We start from the raw sequence: 22038 nt of genomic DNA on the forward strand, positions 1-22038 counted from the left end.
AAAGAATAACATGTAAGAAAGTTTTAAAGCGAATAAAAGTTGAGCAGCTCTCAGATGTGAACTGTAGACTAACATATACAAAGATTTTTGAAGAAAAAATGAAAGCGTTTGAGAACAGGAACCAAACATTGAAGATTCAGTGGCAAGCCTTGAAGAAAACCCTGATTGATTCAGCCAGAGAGGCATGTGGTGAGATTGTCTGCAAGGATAGAAAAATTAGAACTCAATGGTGGACACAGGAAGTTAAAGAGGCAGTGAAGGAAAAGAAGAAATCATATCAAAAGTTCCTTGCAAATAAATCAGCTTTTGCTCTTAGAGAATACAGAGACAAATGTAAGAAAGCGAAACACTGTGTAAAACTAGCTAAACAAAAGTCATGGGAAGACTTTGGCAAGAACATAGAAAATAAATATCAAGAAGGTGATAAGATATTCTGGAGGTTGTTGAAGAAGCTTAGAAATGGAGGAAAGAGTGCTGTAAAAGGAGTTAGAGATGATAAAGGTGACATGAAAATAGGAGAAAAAGATATCCTTAAAGAATGGAGTAATTACTTTGAAAAACTGCTAAATGAAACAAGCAGTGATGACAGCACAGTTTTAAAAAACACTGACGAGGCATGCAGTCAGGGATACATATCCATACTTGAAGTAGAAAAAGCCATCAAAGGCTTGAAATGTGGAAAGGCAGCAGGAGTGGATGATATTCGACCAGAAATGCTGAAGTATGGTGGTATAAAAGTCTTTCAGTGGCTGCACTGCATAGTTCAGAAAGCCTGGACAGAGGGACGAATTCCCGATGATTGGAGTAGAGCTCTAATAGTGCCTGTATATAAAAAGGGAAATAAAACTGAGAATTACAGAGGTATTTCCCTATTGAGTGTTCCTGTATACTTGAGAAACGGTTGAGAAGAATTGTGGAAGAAAAGCTTAGTGAAGAACAAGCTGGATTTAGGACAAATAGAGGTTGTCAACATCAGATCTTCACTTTACGACAAATAGTTGAGAAAGCACAGGAATATGACAAAGATCTGTATTTAAGTTTTGTCGATCTTTAAAAGGCATATGACGAGGTGTCAAGAGAGAAGCTATTCAATGCGCTACAGTTATATGGTGTCAATGGGGCATTATATCAAGCAAGACTTAGCGTGTATTTGAGTTGTAAGTCAGCAGTAGAATTGAAGGAAGTACAGGAAGATGGTTTAATGTTAAATCTGGTGTGAGACAAGGATGTACATTATCCCCCTCTGTTATTCATTATCTATATGGATCACATTATAAAGGAAAGTGGTATTAAACATGATATCAAAATTGGAGATGTTAGTGTCAGCTCTTTGTTTTATGCAGATGATGTTATACTTCTGAATAAATCAGCTACAAGTTTGCAAGATTCCCTGACTAAATTGAATAACTGTTGTAATAGATATGGTATGAAGGTCAGCATTAAAAAGACAAAGACAATGAAAATAGGTAGAATTGTTGAAAATGTCAACTGTGTGAACGGGGAACCTGTGGAACAAGTAAAACATTTCAGCGACTTAGACACGATTTTTAGTGAAGATGGTAAATTAAATATGGAAATAAACAACAGAATTAACAAAGCTGGTATGGTAGGAAGACAGTTGAATAAATTTATATGGAATAAGAGAGAAATTAGTCGGAACACTAAATTAGCTGTATACAAGATAGTGTTCAAACCAGTTTTAACTTGTGGATCTGAGAGCTGGGTCAGAAGTAAAACACTTGACCAAAGACTAGAGACCGCAGATATGAGAGTCCTGAGAAAGATTAGAGCGTGAACAGATGGCATCAATGGCAATATCATATTAAAAACGAGGATATTAGGAAAGAACTTGACATTGTCAGCATCCAGGAATGCGTTAGCAGAGCTAATCTCAGGTGGTATGGTCACTTAAACAGAATGGGCGAGGAAAGATTAGCAAAACAAGTGTTCTCTGCCAGGTTGGCAGGAAAACGACCCAGAGGAAGACCAAGATATAGGTGGATTGATACGATACAGTGTGCCTTAGACGATAGAAGTATAAGATCTGATAATGATAATATTGGAGTCTTGACAAGTAATAGACTGATTTGGAGGAAAATTGTAGATAGGAAGTTAGTAATTATGTAAATTTTTCATGTAGTACTATCATATCCTGTATATCCCTTGAGGGTACATGTCAGGAGTTTGATGATGGGTTCTGCTGTGAGTGTGTCCTTTTTAATTATTGCATTTGTCTTAGAGTAATATTTTATCAGGAACTGTATTATATATTTGTCTATTGCTTTTTCTAGTTGAATTTTAAAAAGGATGTCTCTGTTGATGCTATCGAAAGCTTGTTTAAAGTCCACAAAACAACAATATAGTTCTTTATGGTCTTCTCAGCTGAACTCTGCTAGTTGGTGCAATGTGAAAATTTGGTATATTGTTGAATAGTTTTCCTCAGAAACCAGCTTGTTCTATGCCTATCATTTCTTCATAGGTGTTTTTTAATCTATTTTGTATAATTCTTACAAATATTTTATAGGTGTGGGAGAGTAAATTGATTGGTCTGTAATTTCTGCAGTCTCTTTTGTCTCCTTTCTTGTATATTGGGATGATCTTTCCAGTTCTCCAGTCATCTGGGATCTCTCCTGTTTGTAGTATTTTATTGAGTACGGTTGTTAAATATTCCATTGATATGCTGCCTCCATATGTCCACAGTTCAGTAGGGATAGTGTCAATGCCTGGTGCTTTGTTTTTCATCTGTTTTATTGCATATCTAACTTCTTGTAAAATTTTTGGGTGGTCATTATTTTCTTCTATTGTTGGTATTGTAGTTTTGTTTCCTTGGTGGAAGATAGTCTTAAAATGGTTTGACCAGATTTTTCTTATATCTTCAATATTCCTGGTTTCAACCATCTTGTTTATCATTGCTACTGCTTTTGCTGAGAATTCCTTTGTAATTTCTCTTACAGTATCATGGAAGACTTTTAGATTGTTTTGTTGGTATTCTTGTTGGCATTTCTTACCTTTTTCTTCTAACCATTTTTCTTTGGCTTTTTTGCATGTTGTAATAACCCAACAGAATATTAAGATTATTTTAATTTGCAGAGTTGTGTGATTGAACAGAAAAAAAAAACTTGTGTATACATTTATTTATTAAATATACATATTCTGTGTTCATTATTATTATTATTAATTATTTAATTATCATTTTCTTTTTCAGAAAAAATGGCCAAAAGTTTGAGAAGCAAGTGGAAAAGAAAAATGAAAGCTATTAAACGTGTAAGATATGCAGCTAAGGAACTGGCCTCCTTAAAAAAAATTATTGAAAATAGAGATGTAGTAGATATGGCAGATGTTTGTACAGGTATGGTTTAAAATAGTAGTTTTATAAATGAATTTGAACATTTGTAGGGTCAAAAACTAGATTCAAATATTCTTAACTGTTCAAGAAGTTTAATGATGAACAACTTTAAATTGATTTTGCACAAATTGTAAATAAGATTGAGCTAAATATGAAAAAAAAAACGTAAACATGATTTAGTTTTATATAGCTACTCTGTTGTGATGATTCATCTAGTTTGTAATATCAGAAGTTCAGTTAACACATACAGTAAAACATTATTTTAATGTATATACAGGCATACCCTGGTCATACAACACGTCAACTATATAACAAGCTAACAACTGGAATCACATCAAACCACCTTGTAGATGGATGTAATGGTTTGATAATGTTCTCAAGCATTCATATATGTGCTTAACTAATGTAAATAAAGCATTTGGTTATGTCAGATATCAAAATTTAGAATAATTTTTGCAAACAAAAGTTATTCTGAATAGCTTGGCTTAAGGGAGCATTCTAACTAGTTTGGTCATCAATCTACCCCATTGAATGCTTTTCCATTTCATCAATCAGATTGTCATGTTTATGGATATCTGCAGTATTAACTATCCTAGCACTTTTCACTTTACCTATTTTTAACAACAGTAGTGCGAGATAAGTTTAGCCCACAGCCTATCTCAGCATTTGATACACGATCGTCACTAAATTTAATAATTTTAATCATAGCATGTAATAAGCTTACTTACCTTCTTTTCACTGGAAGCAACAGCACCCTTACTTTTAATTTTATCTGTCATTATTAATAATAGTAAAATAAAATAATCATTATAAACAATTATAAACCTTTACAGCAAAACACCAAAAACAGTTCATGAATACTGCTCATCAGTTGTAAGTTTTAAGAGTGATTGTGGCATCACATTAAATGGGCATTGGTTATAATTGAATGAGAGCATTGTATGAGTGAATGCAGCATTATATAAACAGGCATTTGCCATAATTAAAAAGTGTCACATGAACAGATCATCGTAAAGCAAAGTGTTATAAGGTGGATATTTACTGTACTTAGATATTAAAGTAGGTATCTAAGTACAGTGATAATTGAATTTATAACCCCTTTTATAAAAATCCCTCATTTCAAATTGGCTAAGTTTCTAGGATAGGTCTATTATTAAAAGTTGTTTGCATGTTGATTTTATGACAATGTTAGATATTATGCATATTATATTATAACATGATTGAGATTGTTGTTATAGAAAAAATATGTAATAAGAAAATTTCTTTATTTCCAGTATACTGTATATATCATCATCATCAAATTCCTGCCATATACCCTCAAGGGGTGTACAGGATATGACAGTACTACATGAAAAAATTACATCATTACTAACTTCCTATCTACAATTTTCCTCCAAATCAGTCTGTTACTTGTCAAGACTCCAACATTATCAGATCTTATATTTCTATCGTCTAAGGCACTTTGTACCATATCAATCCACCTATATCTTGGTCTTCCTCTGGGTTGTTTTCCTGCCAACTTGGCAGAGAACACTTGTTTTGCTAATCTTTCCTCTCCCATTCTATTTAAGTGACCATACCACCTGAGATTAGCTCTGCTAACGCATTCCTGGATGCTGACAATGTCAAGTTCTTTCCTAATATCCTCATTTTTAATATGATATTGCCATTGATGCCATCTGTTCACGCCTCTAATCTTTCTCAGGACTCTCATATCTGTGGTCTCTAGTCTTTGGTCAAGTGTTTTACTTCTGACCCAGCTCTCAGATCCATAAGTTAAAACTGGTTTGAACACTGTCTTGTATACAGCTAATTTAGTGTTCTGACTAATTTCTTTCTTATTCCATATGAATTTATTCACTTGACTTCCCGCCATACCAGCTTTGCTGATTCTGTTGTCTATTTCTATATTTAATTTACCATCTTCAGTAAAAATCGTGCCTAAGTAGCTGAAATGTTTTACTTGTTTCACAGGTTCTCCATTCACAACACAGTTGATATTTTCAATGAATCTGCCTATTTTCATTGTCTTTGTATTTTTATTGCTGATCTTCATACCATATCTATTACAACAGTTATTCAATTTAGTCAGGGAATCTTGCAAACTTGTAGCTGATTTATTCAGAAGTATAACATCATCTGCTTAAAGCAAAGAGCTGACATTAACATCTCCAATTTTGATATCAGGTTTAATACCACATTCCTTCATAATGTGAACCATATAGATAATGAATAACAGAGGGATAATGTACATCCTTGTCTCACACCAGATTTAACATTAAACCATCTTCCTGTACTTCCTTCAATTCTAACTGCTGACTTACAACTCAAATAAAGACTAAGTATTGCTTGATATAATGCCCCATTGACACCATATAACTGCAGCGTATTGAATAGCTTCTCTCTTGGCACCTTGTCATATGCCTTTTCCAAATCGACAAAACTTAAATACAGATCTTTGTTATATTCCCATTCTTTCTCGACTATTTGTCATAAAGTGAAGATCTGATCCTGACAGCTTCTATTTGGCCTGAATCCAGCTTGTTCTTCACCAAGCTTTTCTTCCACAATTCTTCTCAACCGTTTCTCAAGTATACCTGCATAGATCTTGCCAGGAACACTCAGTAGGGAAATACGTCTGTAATTCTCACATTCAGTTTTATTTCCCTTTTTACATATGGGTACTATGAGAGCTCTACTCCAATCATCGGGAATTCGTCCCTCTGTCCAGGCTTTCTGAACTAGGAAGTGCAGCCACTGTAAGACTCTTATACCACCATACTTCAGCATTTCTGGTCGAATATCATCTACTCCTGCTGCCTTTCCACATTTCATGCCTTTGATGGCTTTTTCTGCTTCAAGTATGGATATGTATTCCTGACTGCATGCCTGGTCAGTGTTTTTTATCCCTGTGCTGTCATCACTGCTTGTTTCATTTAGCACTTTTTCAAAGTAATTACTCCATACTTCAAGGATATCTTTTTCTCCTGTTTTCATGTCACCTTTATCATCTCTAATTCCTTTTACAGCACTCTTTCCTCCATTCCTAAGCCTCTTCAACAACCTCCAGAATATTTTGCCACCTTCTTGATATTTATTTTCTATATTCTTGCCAAGTCCTCCCATGAGTTTTGTTTAGCTAGTTTTACACAGTGTTTCGCTTTCTTATATTTGTCTCTGTATTCTCTAAGAGCAAAAGCTGATTTATTTGCCAGGAACTTTTGATATGATTTCTTCTTTTCCTTCACTGCCTCTTTAACTTCCTGTGTCCACCATGGAGTTCTAATTTTTCTATCCTTGCAGACAACCTCACCACATGCCTCCCTGGCTGAATCAATCAGGGTTTTCTTCAAGTCTTGACACTGAATCTCCAAGGTTTGGTTCCTGTTCTTAAACTCTTTCATTTTTTCTTCAAAAATCTTTGTATATGTTAGTCTACAGTTCACATCTGAGAGCTGCTCAACTTTTATTCACTTTAAAACTTTCTTACATGTTATTCTTTTCAATATGAAATTCAATTTTATCCTGTTCAAGACTAAATAGTGATTGCTTCCAATTTCAAATCCTCTGTACACTCTGGTGTCCTGCATCAGGGAGAAAACATCACTATCAACAATAACAGTCAATGAGACTTTTCTTATTCCTTGCCTCTTCTCTCCATGTGAATTTGTGCACATTTTTATGTTGGAACATGGTGTTAGTAATAACCAGTCCATGTCCTGAGCAGAAATCCAACATGTATTTGCCATTATTATTAGCTTTGCTCTTTTCTCCAAATTTTCCAAAAATATTTTTGTATGTCTCACAATCATTTCCTACTCAGCTATTTAGATCCCCAACAAGGACCAACTTTTCCTTTTTCATTGTGTCAGTTGCTTTTTCTAAAGCCTCAAAAAATTCCTCTACGTCTACCTTAGTAGAACTGTCTGTGAGACCATAGGCACAAATAAGTCTCATTGTCCAATTCCATATTCTCATATTTGTCCACATCACTCTACTTGAGACTGACTGCCATTCAGGAAGATTAGCCTCATATTTTGTGTTGAATACTATGGCTACTCCTTCTTTTCCTTGATTGTCATTGCCTGAATATAACATTTTGTATTTATTGCTCAGAAAGATCTCACCAGTTTTTTTCTTTTTTGTTTCAGTCACCCCTATTATGTCGATCTGGTACTTATCTAATTCCTCAGCTAGCTCCATTTCTTTGCCATTCAGGCTTCTTACGTTGATAGTATTGATCTTTAACTCTGGTGATGTTGAGTTGGGGTTTGTTTTCAGATTTGTTCCAGTAGCTGACTTTTCGCTGTTCGCCCTGGTTCCCTGGCGAAAACAACGGGAGCCTTGTTTAATCGGGTGATGCCCCAGCTGGCATGAAATTTTGTCATGTTGTACCATCATTTTTTATTTTGGTTTAACCAATAAGAATACAATTTGGTCGGCTAAATCCCAAATTGCCAGCCCATCCTCGTTCGTTCAGTATCAAAGTAGATACCGAACAGGGTGCACCACGAGAAGGTGAGGATTGGACATTAGGTCAGAAGCCCTGATCGGTTCTCCGCATTCCTTTAAAGGCTATGTGGAGGTCTCCTCTCAGTTATACAGCTTTGACCCTTAAGCACCTAGTATATTGTGTGTGTATATATATATATATATATATATATATATATATACACACACACACAATATACTGGAAATAAAGAAATTTTCTTATTACATATTTTTTCTATAACAACAATCTCAATCATGTTATAATATAATATGTATATATATATATATATATATATATATATATATATATATCTCTTATATACTGTATACTCAAGATCAGAGAATGTTACATCACAGAGCAAGGAATACAGTCAATAAATAAAGAGAACATTTTTTTTTTTGCAATATTTTTGTTTTCTTACTAGTTCAATTGGTTAAAGCTACTGCTTGTCCATCAAGAAAGGTCATAGGCTTAAATTCTGTGTAAAGCACAGACATTTATGAATCTCCTGCACAGGATAATATCTTCTGAAGTTTACAGATCTCAGTTCTTTTAATGTATGTAGTATCTGGATTACACTTTTGTTTTAATGCAGCAGTCAATTCCTGCCATTAACTTCTAGAAAGAATTGACCACACACCTTGAATTCAGTCATTCTTTCTAACGAGACTTACACACAGACACCGTATGCATTTATATTTGCATATTGTCCTTTACTTCATTATTGCATTATTTCCTGCTACAGATGCAAATTTAGGGATAAGCAATTAAGGTAACCACTTATGATTGTGTGCCTAAATGTGCTTGATAGGTTTTGATTGTGATGTGAAAAGAGAAAAAAATTTGTGCACTGTGCACGCATGTGTGTGAGAAAAACAAAAGATACACTTGACCTGAGGTGTATCTTTTACAGTACTGCCCAGAAATCTATTTTTAAATTGAAGCATTATGTCCATTCTGTTCTCCAATTTACATAATGGATTTCTGTTTGAAACTGGTGATGTGGATAAGAGGATGGCTGATAGACATCAAAGAGTAGTATGTGGTGGATCAGGATTAGTGTGTGCTACAAAACTCTGTACTTGGACCACTGTTTAATTGTGCATTAACAATATTGCAGATGATTTAAAGAGAAAATATCCATTTGCTGATGATACTAAACGCTGGAGGGAAAATAGTAAACAAAAGTTATGTATATTTGCTGTACGATGATTTAAGTAGATAGTAGTGTCGGCCAATTAGTACAGTATAAGGTCCTGCCACATCCTTTTCATTCTTTATAAAGATTGGGCTGATATCAAACAAAGGCATCACTTGTTTTATATATGTTTTTATTAACATTTCTACATGTTAATTTTATGTAATTTCTATTAACCAGCTCATAATGTCTTATGAAGTATGAAATATGTAATTGTTCAATATTTAAAAATGAAATATCTGCCATATTTCTTCATAAAATTCATATAAGTTTTTTATGATAAATGAATGCATGAAAAGATTACACTTATTTACTATAAAAATCTTGACTATGTTACTTGCATGAATCATAAAAATTCCATGATGTGTTTCACAGCCTCCGACACATCATGGAATTTTCATTTGGCTTATTTTCATTTTTATACGCAGTCCTGTTTTCTTTAACTAATTGTCATATAGTAGATGCTGCTTTAGTGAAAGCTATAGATATTCATATCTATCAACTATCCAAAAAAGTCCCAGCCAAAGCCCTCAGACATTAATGTTGCACTAAAAGAAACTTGGTATAGCAAATCTTCTACTATAATAAATTATTCCTTTGATCCTAATGACTTTATAGTGAAATATAGTGTTTTTCTTATTGATAGAATAGCTGAATTATTTTCTAGAGAGGAACTGTGATTTTTATTTAGAAAACTTTGTTGGAAACAAGCTAACGATGGACATAAACTCATCTTTCAGATGGAATTAGTATTGCTATTCACATTTATGGCATTACTGTTGAAATGCTTAGAATGCAATTTTATGAATGCATTATCATGAATTTTCAGTCATTATGCATGTGAGGGTGCTTCATCCGATCATAAATATGATAGTGGTCCTGAATAGCCAGTTGAAAGAAGGATATTCACCAAGATTGCTCAGACATGAAATTCTAACTGTTGATGTGATTATGAGGGCATTTTGAGGTGATACCAATTATGGCTGAAGTTCCTAAAGCTATGCGGCTAGTGTTATTCTGGTTAATTTCTTGTGCTATTCTGGTCAGTTTATCCACCCTCCCTTTTTTTTTTTTAAGATGACAAAATCTTATTTGTTTCCATATGAGACCAGATGATTTGTTTTCAGTTGAAAAATCCTTATAAAACATAAAGCATTTTCTTGATATGCATCATATATCCTTATAAATGCTTAATAATGCTACATACACACACACACACCCTGCACTCCACTCTAAGCAGCTACATCTTTTATAGTTACTCCTGATGCTGTGCAACATTGTCTTATGCCAAGATAGTGATCAACCCATTAAAAACAATGGGAATTAGGATACTGGAGCACTTTTGATGCTTGCCAGATATCAGCTTATTATTATATCTACAAACTTTTTTTTTTGCTTTGTTGCTTAATTAATCACATCTTTTGAGGCTTCTGTATTTCAAATTCCATGCATGATGTAAGTAAATTCACATATAGAAATTTAGCTTTGCCAAATAGCCATATGGCTTAATCTGGATAAGTACAAAAATATAATTCCTGTCTATTCTATAAAATAGGTAATACCAGTAGTACTTGATATGTCAGCAGACCCTTCTCTTTCTCTAAAATATTTCCTTAGTGAATGCTGTTCTGATTGAAGTTTGTATGAATGGAATCCTCTCTTATCTCATTTGAAATGCATGGCAGTTTTCAGGCATTTTGGCACGTTTGAATTTCTGTCATATTAATGAGGTCTGTTGTGCATGGATTTTCTGTATTCTCTCTCTCTCTCTCTCTTTTGTTAGTAATGGATTGATTGTGATTCATGTAGATATGCCTAATGTCTGATTTTTTTTTTTTTTTGATAAATCATGCTACTCAATACTGATGCATGTTGTAATAGCTTACCTGAACAAGTTATTAACATGTGCAGAGAAGGTGATATCTCGCATTGCTGTTGGAAATTAGTATTACTGAATTAAAATTAGTATTGAATAAGAACATGAACATCAAGCAGACATTCAGTTATTTTGACTGTCCTTCTGGGCGCTGCCAAAGACAGCATGTTTATTTATTTATTATTTTATTTTATTTATTATTATTAAAGCTGTCTTCTAGATGTTTGGAATTTTTTTATAGCCATACTTATTTATTGGGAGTATTCTGCAAAATGTAAACTGATTCTCCAAATATGGTTATATAGTTATGAACCAATATAGACAAAGTGGATTAACAGATCATGTACTATATACCCTATGTACATTTAATGGAGAAGATCTGTCACAAATAAGTATGGTTGTAAAAAGTTCCAAACATCTGGGAGACTGTTATTCTGTGTTTAAATCTACAAAAATCTGAGCCATATTTGATTTTGTCTAGAGGGCATTTCTTGATTGAAAACATAATTCCATTCATTTTATATTTTGGTTATATTTAATCTGCAAGTTTTATAGAGACTGATGATGTAGATAATCAGTCTATGCAATTATCTGATTGTATTTAATTACATTTTTGAAGATAATCAAATGTGCATCTCATTAATGTAACCTTTTTTTCCTTATTTGAGAATTATTAATAGAGGATTAATTTTAATATTTATAAATTCTTAAAAAATGAATTCTGCATTTCAATTTACTACAAATTAATTTCTTCTAACCAGTCATGTAACACTATTATTTTGTTTTAGTTGTTGACAAGGGAACATTAGTCACAAAAAAAGAACCAGTGAATAAAGATGGTGATGAAGTTAATGAAGATGGTAGTGCATCAGGTAATATAAAAAGTATAGTTCTGTATATGCTTAACATCATCACAAAACAATTAAAAGCTGAAGGGATATTAATCTGGGTCAGTTTGTCATTGAACCTAATATCAGGGTGTGGAGGAGTTGATTAATATTTAATCCAATTTTAATAGGATATCAAGGAAGTGGTAAGAAGTAGGGGGATTGCCCTGTAGGGTGAAGCACAGTGGGGACTTCGAGGGCCCCGAACTGATATGGTATCTCTGAAGGTCTGCAGAGAACCCTGAAAATTGCTGGGTAACGGGGCCTCTGGCACATGAAGAACACATGAAGAGCGTGTGTTCTGATCAGAGTCATACTACTGCATCTGGGGAAGCCAACGCGTCGAGAACTGCAGTCCGGGATCTCAATGAGAAATATGCTACGAGGCCTCTCAACATACTTCAGATTAACATCAGTGGCACTCAAAAAAAGATGGAAGAGCTTAAGAACATTTTATACAAACATAACATCTGCATTGCATGTCTACAAGAAACGAAACGAAATCAAAATCTGAAACTTCAAATCAAAGGCTATTCAACACTAAGGAAAGACAGATCGGATCATTCTGGTAGAAGTCTAGCTATACTCTTATGGACCAAACACATTAAATATAAAGAAATCATATCAATTACAAAAAGTAATCTAAATAGTAACACAGGCTCAAGCAGTCAAGATATTTCTACCAAAACGCATTATTACAATAGACAATGCATATCACCCAGATAACACAGATATAAACACAGAATTACTTAAGCAACTAAGTCAAACATCAGATACAAAGATTCTTTTAGGAAATCTAAATGCCAAAAGCCCAACTTGGGGCCCTCTCGATCAGAAAGGAGCACAAATAAAGGACATAATTGATGATCCAAACCTTGAAATCGTAAACAACAAGAAAATATATATCTGTCTAAAACAACGGGTACAAAATCAGCATTAGACATCACAGCAGTAGATTATGAAACTGCAAATCTTGCCCAGTGGAAAATACTAAACAATGCCACCAGTGATCATAGGCCTATCATCACAACCATTAAATTGCAGTTAGACCAAAAATCACAGAAAAAGAGATCTTGAAACTTCAAAAAAGCAAATTGGCCCAAATACACACAGCTATTAGAAACATATTGCACAGGCACACCCACTAGTAAAGAACTTGATCAGCAACTACTAGAATTAACCAACAACACGCAAAGAGCTGCAAAAAACTAAATTCCCAGAGGACTCAGAAAAAACAGCTGGGTTCCATTTTAGAAGGATCATAACATCAACGCTATGATCACCGAAAGAAATACCATCAATGAACAGCTAAAACAAAATAATACAGAAGAAAACAGCAGTTAATAGAATTAACTCAAAAAATTGAAGATGAAATTTCAAACTGCAAACAAGAAAAGTGGAAAGAATTCTGCAACATCAGATTATTAAACAATGCAACACTTCCAGATACTGATTGCTCTTCAAACACAATCTCCTTGGGAATTAATATAGCAGCAACAAAAACAAACAGATGGCAAATATTCTTGCCAAACATTACTCAAAAGTAAGCAAACTGCAATACAATGAAGACAAAAGGTGCAGGAAAATTGTAAACATCTGGTAACACAATCCAGATCCTATCCTTCTGAAGACATCTTTACTCAGGATTTCACAATGATAGAATTAGAAACAGCAATTAGTCAAATTGACCCTGACAAATCACCTGGTATAGATCTTATCTTTGGACGTATGATTAAAAACATGGGAGTAAAAGCCAAAACCCGACTTTTGAAGATATTTAACACTTCCTGGAATACAGGTAAACTGCCAAAAATCTGGAAAACATCAGTGATTATACCCTTACTAAAACCTAACAAAAACCCTAGTAACTGTAAAAGCTACAGACCAATAGCTTTGACTAGTACTCTTTGCAAACTAAACGAAAGAATAATACACACTAGACTTATGAATTGGCTCTTAGCAAATAACAAGATCATCTTCTACCAAACAGCATATGGGTCTCAACATAGTGCAGAAGATCAATTATTTTATCTTTGCCAATCAATCATACATGGCTTTCAAAAAAAACCACCAAAGAAGACAACAGCAATTTTCTTAGATCTTACAGCTGCTTTCGATCGTGTGTGGAGATGAAAGTTAATAAAAATTGCATACAACACTGGAATAAGGAGGAATACATTAATTTGGATTTCAGATTTCATGAAAGGAAGAAAAATTAAAGTAAAAGTTAATGGAACGTCTTCCAACACACATCGACCTTGGGCTGGGGTCCCACAAGGCTCTGTTCTAAGCCACCTCTCCTATTTCTCATCTATATGAACAATATTCATCCTCACATAATAAATGACACAAAAATAGCATGCTATGTGGATGATATAGCAATCTGGCACACATCCTCAACAATCTGAAAAAAGTCTTAAATAAACCAATAAAAGGCTTAGAAAGATGGGCAAAGGAACTCAGATCAAAGACACAATTACAACCCCCAAATCAAAATATATAATATCAAAATAGGAAAAACAGAGTCTCCCAAATACTTAGACCTAACCCTAGATGTCAAACTAAGAGTTACAACCCATATCACAAATATATCTAATAAAGTCTTAAAAAACTTAATATCATCAAAAGACTTTGTGGAACAAAGTGGCGTGCAAAACCGATGACACTCAAAACTACATATACAGCACTCATACGACCCACTATGGAATATGCCTCAACAATTAGGCTCCAGCTTCCACTAGCTCAAAAGAAAAGCTTGACAGAGTACAATCAAGAGCAGCAAAAATTATTATAGGTGCAGTCTCATCCACAAATAATTTAAAAGCTCAACAAGAGTGTGGGCTTCACATACTAGAAGACAGAAGAAAACTCTCTACAGTTAAGTTCACTAACAGAATCAAGAGCCAACAACAGGATCACATCTCACTCAGACCAGAAAATCTAGACAAGAGATCATCTACTTTACAATATGATCATGAAATTAGAAAACAGATAGACTTCGAGCACCTGTCCATTGAAATAAGCAAAGAGCCATTCTTTTCCACTAAACTATCAAAAAACATTGATTAACTTAAATATCCTAGAACCATGTTCAAAAAAGGATTCACAGCAGGTAAATAAAAGAAAAGGACTTGACACTATACACCACTTAAATAATCTAACCATGTCATTGCTTACACTGATGAATCATCTCACGAAGCTCTCAACCAAGGGGGAGCAGGGGTTTTTATAAACTCTACCTGGAGGTGAGGAAATGCAAATCAAAACCACAGCTGGCAAAATAGCTTCAAACTTCACTTGTGAATTAACAGCCATACAAGCAGCTCTCAAGTTCTATCTCTCTCTCTAATCCAGTAATAAATATTACTTCTGCACTTGAAGCATTAAAAAAGGGAAAAACAAAACTCACACAGGAAATTCATGAAGAATTAACAGCTTTAAATTTGAAAAATAAGAACTGTAAACTGCAATGGATACCAGCCCATGTAAATATTGAAGGCAATGAGAGAGCAGACAGACTAGCCAAAGAAGCAAGATACTTACCTCAAAAATTACACCCACTATCACTAACTAATGCAAATTCTGTCGCAAAAATAAGACTGGTAAAACAAACTATCAAGAAGAAGAATGAAATCAACGAAATAAATGAAAATAGAGAAATAACCATAATCATCACCAGGCTAAGGACGAAACACTTTAAAGACATGAAAATTCATCCAGACAGTAGTAGAAGTTATGAAACATTTGAGAGCTGTCCAGGGGTCTAACTAACACCTGCCCATATCTATTCTTGTCCAGCAATTGCCACTGCTCTACAGAAAATGACAATAACTCTACAGAAAAGCTCTACTCCATCAAAGTTCAAGAGATTGCCAAAGCAGTTCTACAGGCTCACAGTCATATCTAGAAGCTCTTCATTGGACTCCAACAACAACATAGTATATCAAGCCCAATAATCACCTTATTCTGTTATGTGTGCAGCTGCATAAATTCTGAGATCAGTTTGTTTGTTTTTCAGAGTGAACCCTGCTGTTTCTGTGTAAAACCAACTAACCCAGCCTAATCTGAACATGGTCTAGAAAAATTCTTGCATCACATGATTTGAATTAACTCAAGGGTTTTTCATGTGATACACGTGATAAATTTATTAATAATTTGAGGCAGGGGTGTCTGGAAAGTTCTGATAAAAACCTAGGACAAAAATGCTGTTCAAAGCAACTGATATAACCACAAGAAAGAACATATTAAGAACAGGCTAAGGACGGAACACTTTAAAGGCATGAAAATTCATCCGGACAGTAGTAGACGTTATGAAACATGCAAGAACTTTCCAGGGATCTAACTAACACCTGCCCATATCTATTCTTGGCAAAGTAGCAAAGGTAACTTATATTCTTATATCCTACTATGTTCTTTCTTGTGGTTATATCACTTGCATTGCTATCATTTTTGTTCTAGTTTATCAGAACTTTCCAAACTCGTTTTATACTTACTAAACTTGGTAACAACACCAGTCAATAGTGGTTATATAATCACTGTATTCCTGGTGCACTTACTCCTTGAGTTTTATCATTTTTGTAAGAATCCATTAAGACATTTGTGGAAATCTTTGAAATACAAAGCAGGCATTATCAAAGAGATAAAGATCTCTTCTGCAAGTTGTAAGATAATTGTTCTCTTCTCTTTGTATTGTCTTTTGGCTTTACAAAGTTGAATAGTTATCAAAAAGAAAGTTTTTTTTCTGAATTGTTATACCAGTATATTAATCTTAAATGATGTGAATTAAAATTCACACCATTGAAGAATTTTGGAGGTGTAGTAAACACTATTATGCCATTATTTTTCAAGAAACAAACATATTAGAATTTTTCCAGTTTGTTATACCATACCTCTAATTTAAAAAAGTTATTTTTGTTATTGTCCGCGTGGTTAGCCTAGTGGCTATGCGCTTCGCAACCATATGCCTGGGGAAGGAGTGTCCTAGGTTCGATTCCCGTCGGTGACGTGAGGAGCTGAAGGATCTTCCTCAGCCATAGCCAAGTTAGCCAGTCTTGGGCGTGGACAGCAAGGTTTTTTCCTCAGTTTATTCTGGGGTTTTTCATCCTGCAAAGCAGGCAAACTGGCCTTGAGAACTTAACACTACAGGCCATAGGATATACCGGGACATAGGGCTGACCACCTTATCCTGTAAACGGATTGAGGTCCGATGATCAATGGACCCTCGACACCGCAAGGTAAAAGAGGTATAAAGAAGATGAGACGATGAGATGAGATTTTTGTTATTGCTTAGTTGTATTATAAATTACATTTACAGTTCACTTATAGCAAGCTGTGGCAACCAGAAGAATAGTTTGTTACAGTGATTTTTTTAGCATAGCATTCTACCTATGGAACTGGGTTTGGACTTTTTGGTAGTTTTTTATAGCATTTCTATTCTCACTGATGAAAGATTGAAGTCCAGCAATGCATTGTTTTTTATATGGATTCCACCCATTAAAGATAAACCTACATTAGTAGTGTTACCTTTAATGGGTGAACTTTAATGAGTAGGTAAATCCTACTCTAGAGATCAAACATGGAACTTCTTTCCAAGCTACCATACATAGGCAATCTCACACTAGGGAGTTCATCTACCATTTAAAGACAGTTCACATACATCCATGCTCTTGGTGAGATTTAAACATGCAGCCTATTGGTTGGAGAGCAAATGTTGGATAAGCACATTTATCATCTTTCTTCTGGACTGCTATCTCTCTTTCTCTATATATTTAATTTTTTAAAATAGATGTGCGATGTAAGATATCTTTTCATGTTCCCATAGCAAGAATAGGTTCTATTTGCATGTATCAGGTGGAAAAGTGGTCAATACATGCTTCTACCATCAGCAGCAAGCAATGCATCATTTATTACCACAAATACTGCCAAAGTAGAGACCATTGCATTGAATTGCATAAAAAGTAAAAATCACACTCTTTTTATTATAGATTTATCCAGTTAACTACATCATGCTTATCTGCATAGACTAATCCATTTTTAGCACATCCAAGCTGTGAGATATTGCATTTTCTAATACATTTTATAACAGTTCATTCAATAGTTTTTTCTAAAAAATATATTTTGTGTTTTCAGTTCTACTTCAGAAATTTTTCTTTTAGCTAGTTTTTTGACAATGTTTACCACACAGAAATAAATACGATGCATGCAACATAATATGGTACAATATGCATGTATCTGTGTTCCCATGTTACATCAATGTGTTGTAACAAGGTTGTTCCTTCTCAGGGTTGTGTGTAACCTGCAATTATTTGCACCAGGCTTTGGCTGTGGTGGTTTTATTGGGCTGCAACATTAAAACATAAATAAACAAAAACCAATCATGTCCCATTTATCTCACTATATACACAATAAAACCTTAGCAAGGTGAATGCTAAGCTTTCAGATATAGTAATAGATTTTTTAGATATAGTAGTAGATTCTGTGCCATAAATCCCCTTATGATCAAATCCAGTTTCTTTACTCATTATTAAATTCTGATGAAAAAATTCTGACTGTGTACCTTGTGTAATGAGTGATTTATTCACACTGAAGTTTACTTAGCTCTTACTTGACTTATAATTTTGCGAAATTTTATTTTCAGTATGAGATCTTGATATCTTTATGAAATATTTGAATATTTCTATGGATACTTAAGCATACCATATGAGTAAGCCATGCTGCTGCTGTGGGTCATAGATTGGTACCGCCTTAGAGCATAATTCTTACTCTAAAATATGCCTTATTATAGTTTACAATTAACTTTGAAGAAACGAAATTCCAAAATTAAAAACCAGTTCAATCTGTTAATAAAGAAAACTGAAGGCATCCTTCTTTGGCCTTTTTAAAATTATTATTATTATATGGGCACCTCCATGAAATCCATAGACTCATCATTGGGGAGACCCAATCTATCCACACAATCTATCATACCTCTCTGAAACCCATTAACAGACAAAGCACTCACAACTGACTCAGGCAACCTATTCCACTCATTCACCACTCTCCAAGCAAAAAATGTACTCCTCACACCCCTACTGACCACACTTTATTCGGCTTCCAGGGATGACCTTGTGTTCTGGTCCCTTTAGTCAAATGCTGAAACATTTATCCTATAAAACCCTTTAAACAACTTAAATGTTTCTATCATATCCCCTCTTTTTCTTCTTTCAACCAACTTCTGCAATCCACACATCTTCAATCTGTCCTCATAGGGAATGTTTCACAGGCCACTCTCCTCTGCTTCCTCATCTCCAAGAAACCCAGGAAAACAGACTTGAGCACAATAATCCAGATGTGGACATATCAAGACCTTATAGAGAGGAATGACAACTTCCATATCTCTGCTTGTTAATATGTTCTTCAATAGCCAAGTAATCTTATGGGCTACATTAGCAACCTTAGCAATATGTCCTCTAACTCTCTATCTGCCACCCCCTCTAAATCTCTAGCTTCATCTATTTCCTGGATTACAGTGCCATCAGTGTGATATACAGCTTGTAATCTATTTATCCCAAAATGCATAACTTTACATTTCTCGACATTAAACTGACACCCATTAACTTGTGCCCATAGTGACAACCTATTGTCTTGTTAATTGTTTCTTCTCCCTTCTACATATTACTTTGTAGATAGGCTTATACATTGGTAACACATGACTGTTAAATTATTTAAGGAATTTACAACGTAAACTGGAATATTAATTAAAAGAAAATTTAATAAATATCTCCTATATTTCAGCAATGTCACATTGCCATCTTCATGGGAATCTTCTATGTATTAGGCCTATTGGCCTGTTACCAAGCTATCTTAAGCCCTTCTAAGTCGTACTCGTCCCAAGGATAAGGTGACTAGCCCTATGCCTCCCGTTATATTCTATGGCTGTAGCTGCATGTGTTCATGGGGCTGGTTTGCCTGCTTGCAGAAGGAAAAACTCCAGATAAACTGGGGAGAAAAACCCTGCTGTCCATGCCTAAGACTGACTAACTTGGCTATGTCTGAGAAAGATCCTTGAGCTCCTCACATCAGTGATGGGAATTGAACACAGGACACTCCTTTTCCAGGCATATGGTTGCGAAGCGCATAGCCACTGCAACCACACAGACTTGATTAACTGTTACTCTACCTAATTTCGCATCATCAGGAAACAACTGCATGTTTCCTTACACATTTCCTTGCAGGTTATTCCTTTATCATTTATTCCTATATCATTTATGTACAAATTAAACAGCAATGGTCCCAGCACTGAACCTTGTGGCACACCACTAGTCACCTGTTTATGCCTTGTTTCTGCCCCTGCATATACTATTTTTTGATATCTGTCCAGCAGCCACCATCTTATCCACTTAATCAGTGTCATATCCATCTCCCATTTGTTCTAATTTGCATAACAGAGTTCCATGTGGTATTCTGTCAAATGCCTTTGCAAATTGTGTAGCCATTTCCTTTATCCAACTCATCTGTTACTCTATTATAAAAAATTAGTAAATTACTAAGGCATGACTGACCCTTCACAAAGCAATGTTGACCCTCATGCAGTATCATATTTTTATCTACCCATTCTTGAATTCTCCTTTTTACCAATTTTCTAGTACTCTTTACCACCATGCCTGAGATACTGATTGGTCTAAAATTTGCTTTCAAACATGTTTGAACTTATCACAACATTTAAAAACCATTCCAGGTTCATATTAATTTTGATAATTTTTCACTGAACACTGGTATTCTACAGAACATAGTTTAGGAAACGCTGCGCTATTCAATCATAAAAGAAATGAAGAAATTATGAAAGAATTAAACCAGGAATCAGTAATAGAAAAAAATTTCAAAATATAAACATAAATGGATGAAACATACTGAAAAAATGAAAATAGAAAGATTACCAAAACAAGTCCTAAATTACAAACCATTAGGAAAAAGAAAACCAGGACATTTTCTAAAGAGATTCAACGATGACTTCTGAGGCTAGAAAAGGCCACTCTAGACCTAAATCTTTGAAAAGCATGATGTTGATAATAATATAATGCAGCATAATCAACTTAGTAGTACAGTTGATAAAAAGCTGCTAAGCTATGGATTTTAGTCCTGTCTCATCAATGTTTAAAACCATAACAAAGCATGAGTATCTTATAGGCTATCTCTATAATAAAATAATTTTATTTATAATGGATATGCTTTCATGTTTTCATCACAGTAATAGCTTCTGCTTAATTTGCTGAGGGACAGCAAAGCAGTCACTGTATTAGCTGCTGTCAAGCAGAATACTATCAACAAATGTTTCTCTCTCTCTCTTTAGTTTGATCATATGCTATGCAATCTAAATTCCAATTGCATAATGCTGTACATGAATTTGGTGTAAATGCATAAGATGCAACATACTTATTTTGATTTTTTTCACCTTTCTATTCTGGATTATGTCTACTCATGAAGCTGTTTATTTTGTATGCCATTGTTTTGTAAGGCTTTATTTTTGATATGAAACCAAATGTTTGACTATCCTTATGAATAGTTTGTGGGTATTAACAAAAATCTTTCTTGGACTGTTCTGATAGTTTTTCATCCTTGAAAATGCAGTTATCTTATTTATTATGGCATGCTTTCTTCTTCCCATGTTAGCATATGTGATAATTATTTCCTATATTTATCTTCAGAGATTGTGCAAGATTCTGTGATAATATCATCATCATCATCAAATTCCTGCCATGTACCCTCAAGGGGTGTACAGGATATGACAGTACTACATGAAAAAATTACATCATTACTAACTTCCTATCTACAATTTTCCTCCAAATCAGTCTGTTACTTGTCAAGACTCCAACATTATCAGATCTTATATTTCTATCGTCTAAGGCACTTTGTACCGTATCAATCCACCTATATCTTGGTCTTCCTCTGGGTCGTTTTCCTGCCAACCTGGCAGAGAACACTTGTTTTGCTAATCTTTCCTCTCCCATTCTATTTAAGTGACCATACCATCTGAGATTAGCTCTGCTAACGCATTCCTGGATGCTGACAATGTCAAGTTCTTTCCTAATATCCTCATTTTTAATATGATATTGCCATTGATGCCATCTGTTCACGCCTCTAATCTTTCTCAGAACTCTTATATCTGCGGTCTCTAGTCTTTGGTCAAGTGTTTTACTTCTGACCCAGCTCTCAGATCCATAAGTTAAAATTGGTTTGAACACAGTCTTGTATACAGCTAAT

The 22038-nt window shown here is 34.5% G+C and overlaps 1 protein-coding gene across 2 annotated transcripts in view; it reads left to right on the forward strand.

Moving 5' to 3' along the window:
- Positions 1-22038, forward strand: part of LOC150092991 (protein LLP) — a 35891-nt gene that overhangs the window by 4697 nt on the left and 9156 nt on the right. For both annotated transcript variants that reach the window (XM_090413849.1, XM_090413850.1), the window contains exons 2-3: positions 3206-3349; positions 11701-11784. In XM_090413849.1, the coding sequence (XP_090269975.1) occupies positions 3211-3349; positions 11701-11784 (223 nt within the window). In that variant the 5' untranslated portion in view covers positions 3206-3210. The remainder of the gene's footprint in view (positions 1-3205; positions 3350-11700; positions 11785-22038) is intronic.

Source organism: Typopeltis vanoorti, chromosome 24 (genome assembly GCF_054136105.1).
Source record: "Typopeltis vanoorti isolate ZY-2024b chromosome 24, IOZ_Tvanoo_1.0, whole genome shotgun sequence".
NCBI classification, from domain to species: Eukaryota; Metazoa; Arthropoda; class Arachnida; order Uropygi; family Thelyphonidae; genus Typopeltis; species Typopeltis vanoorti.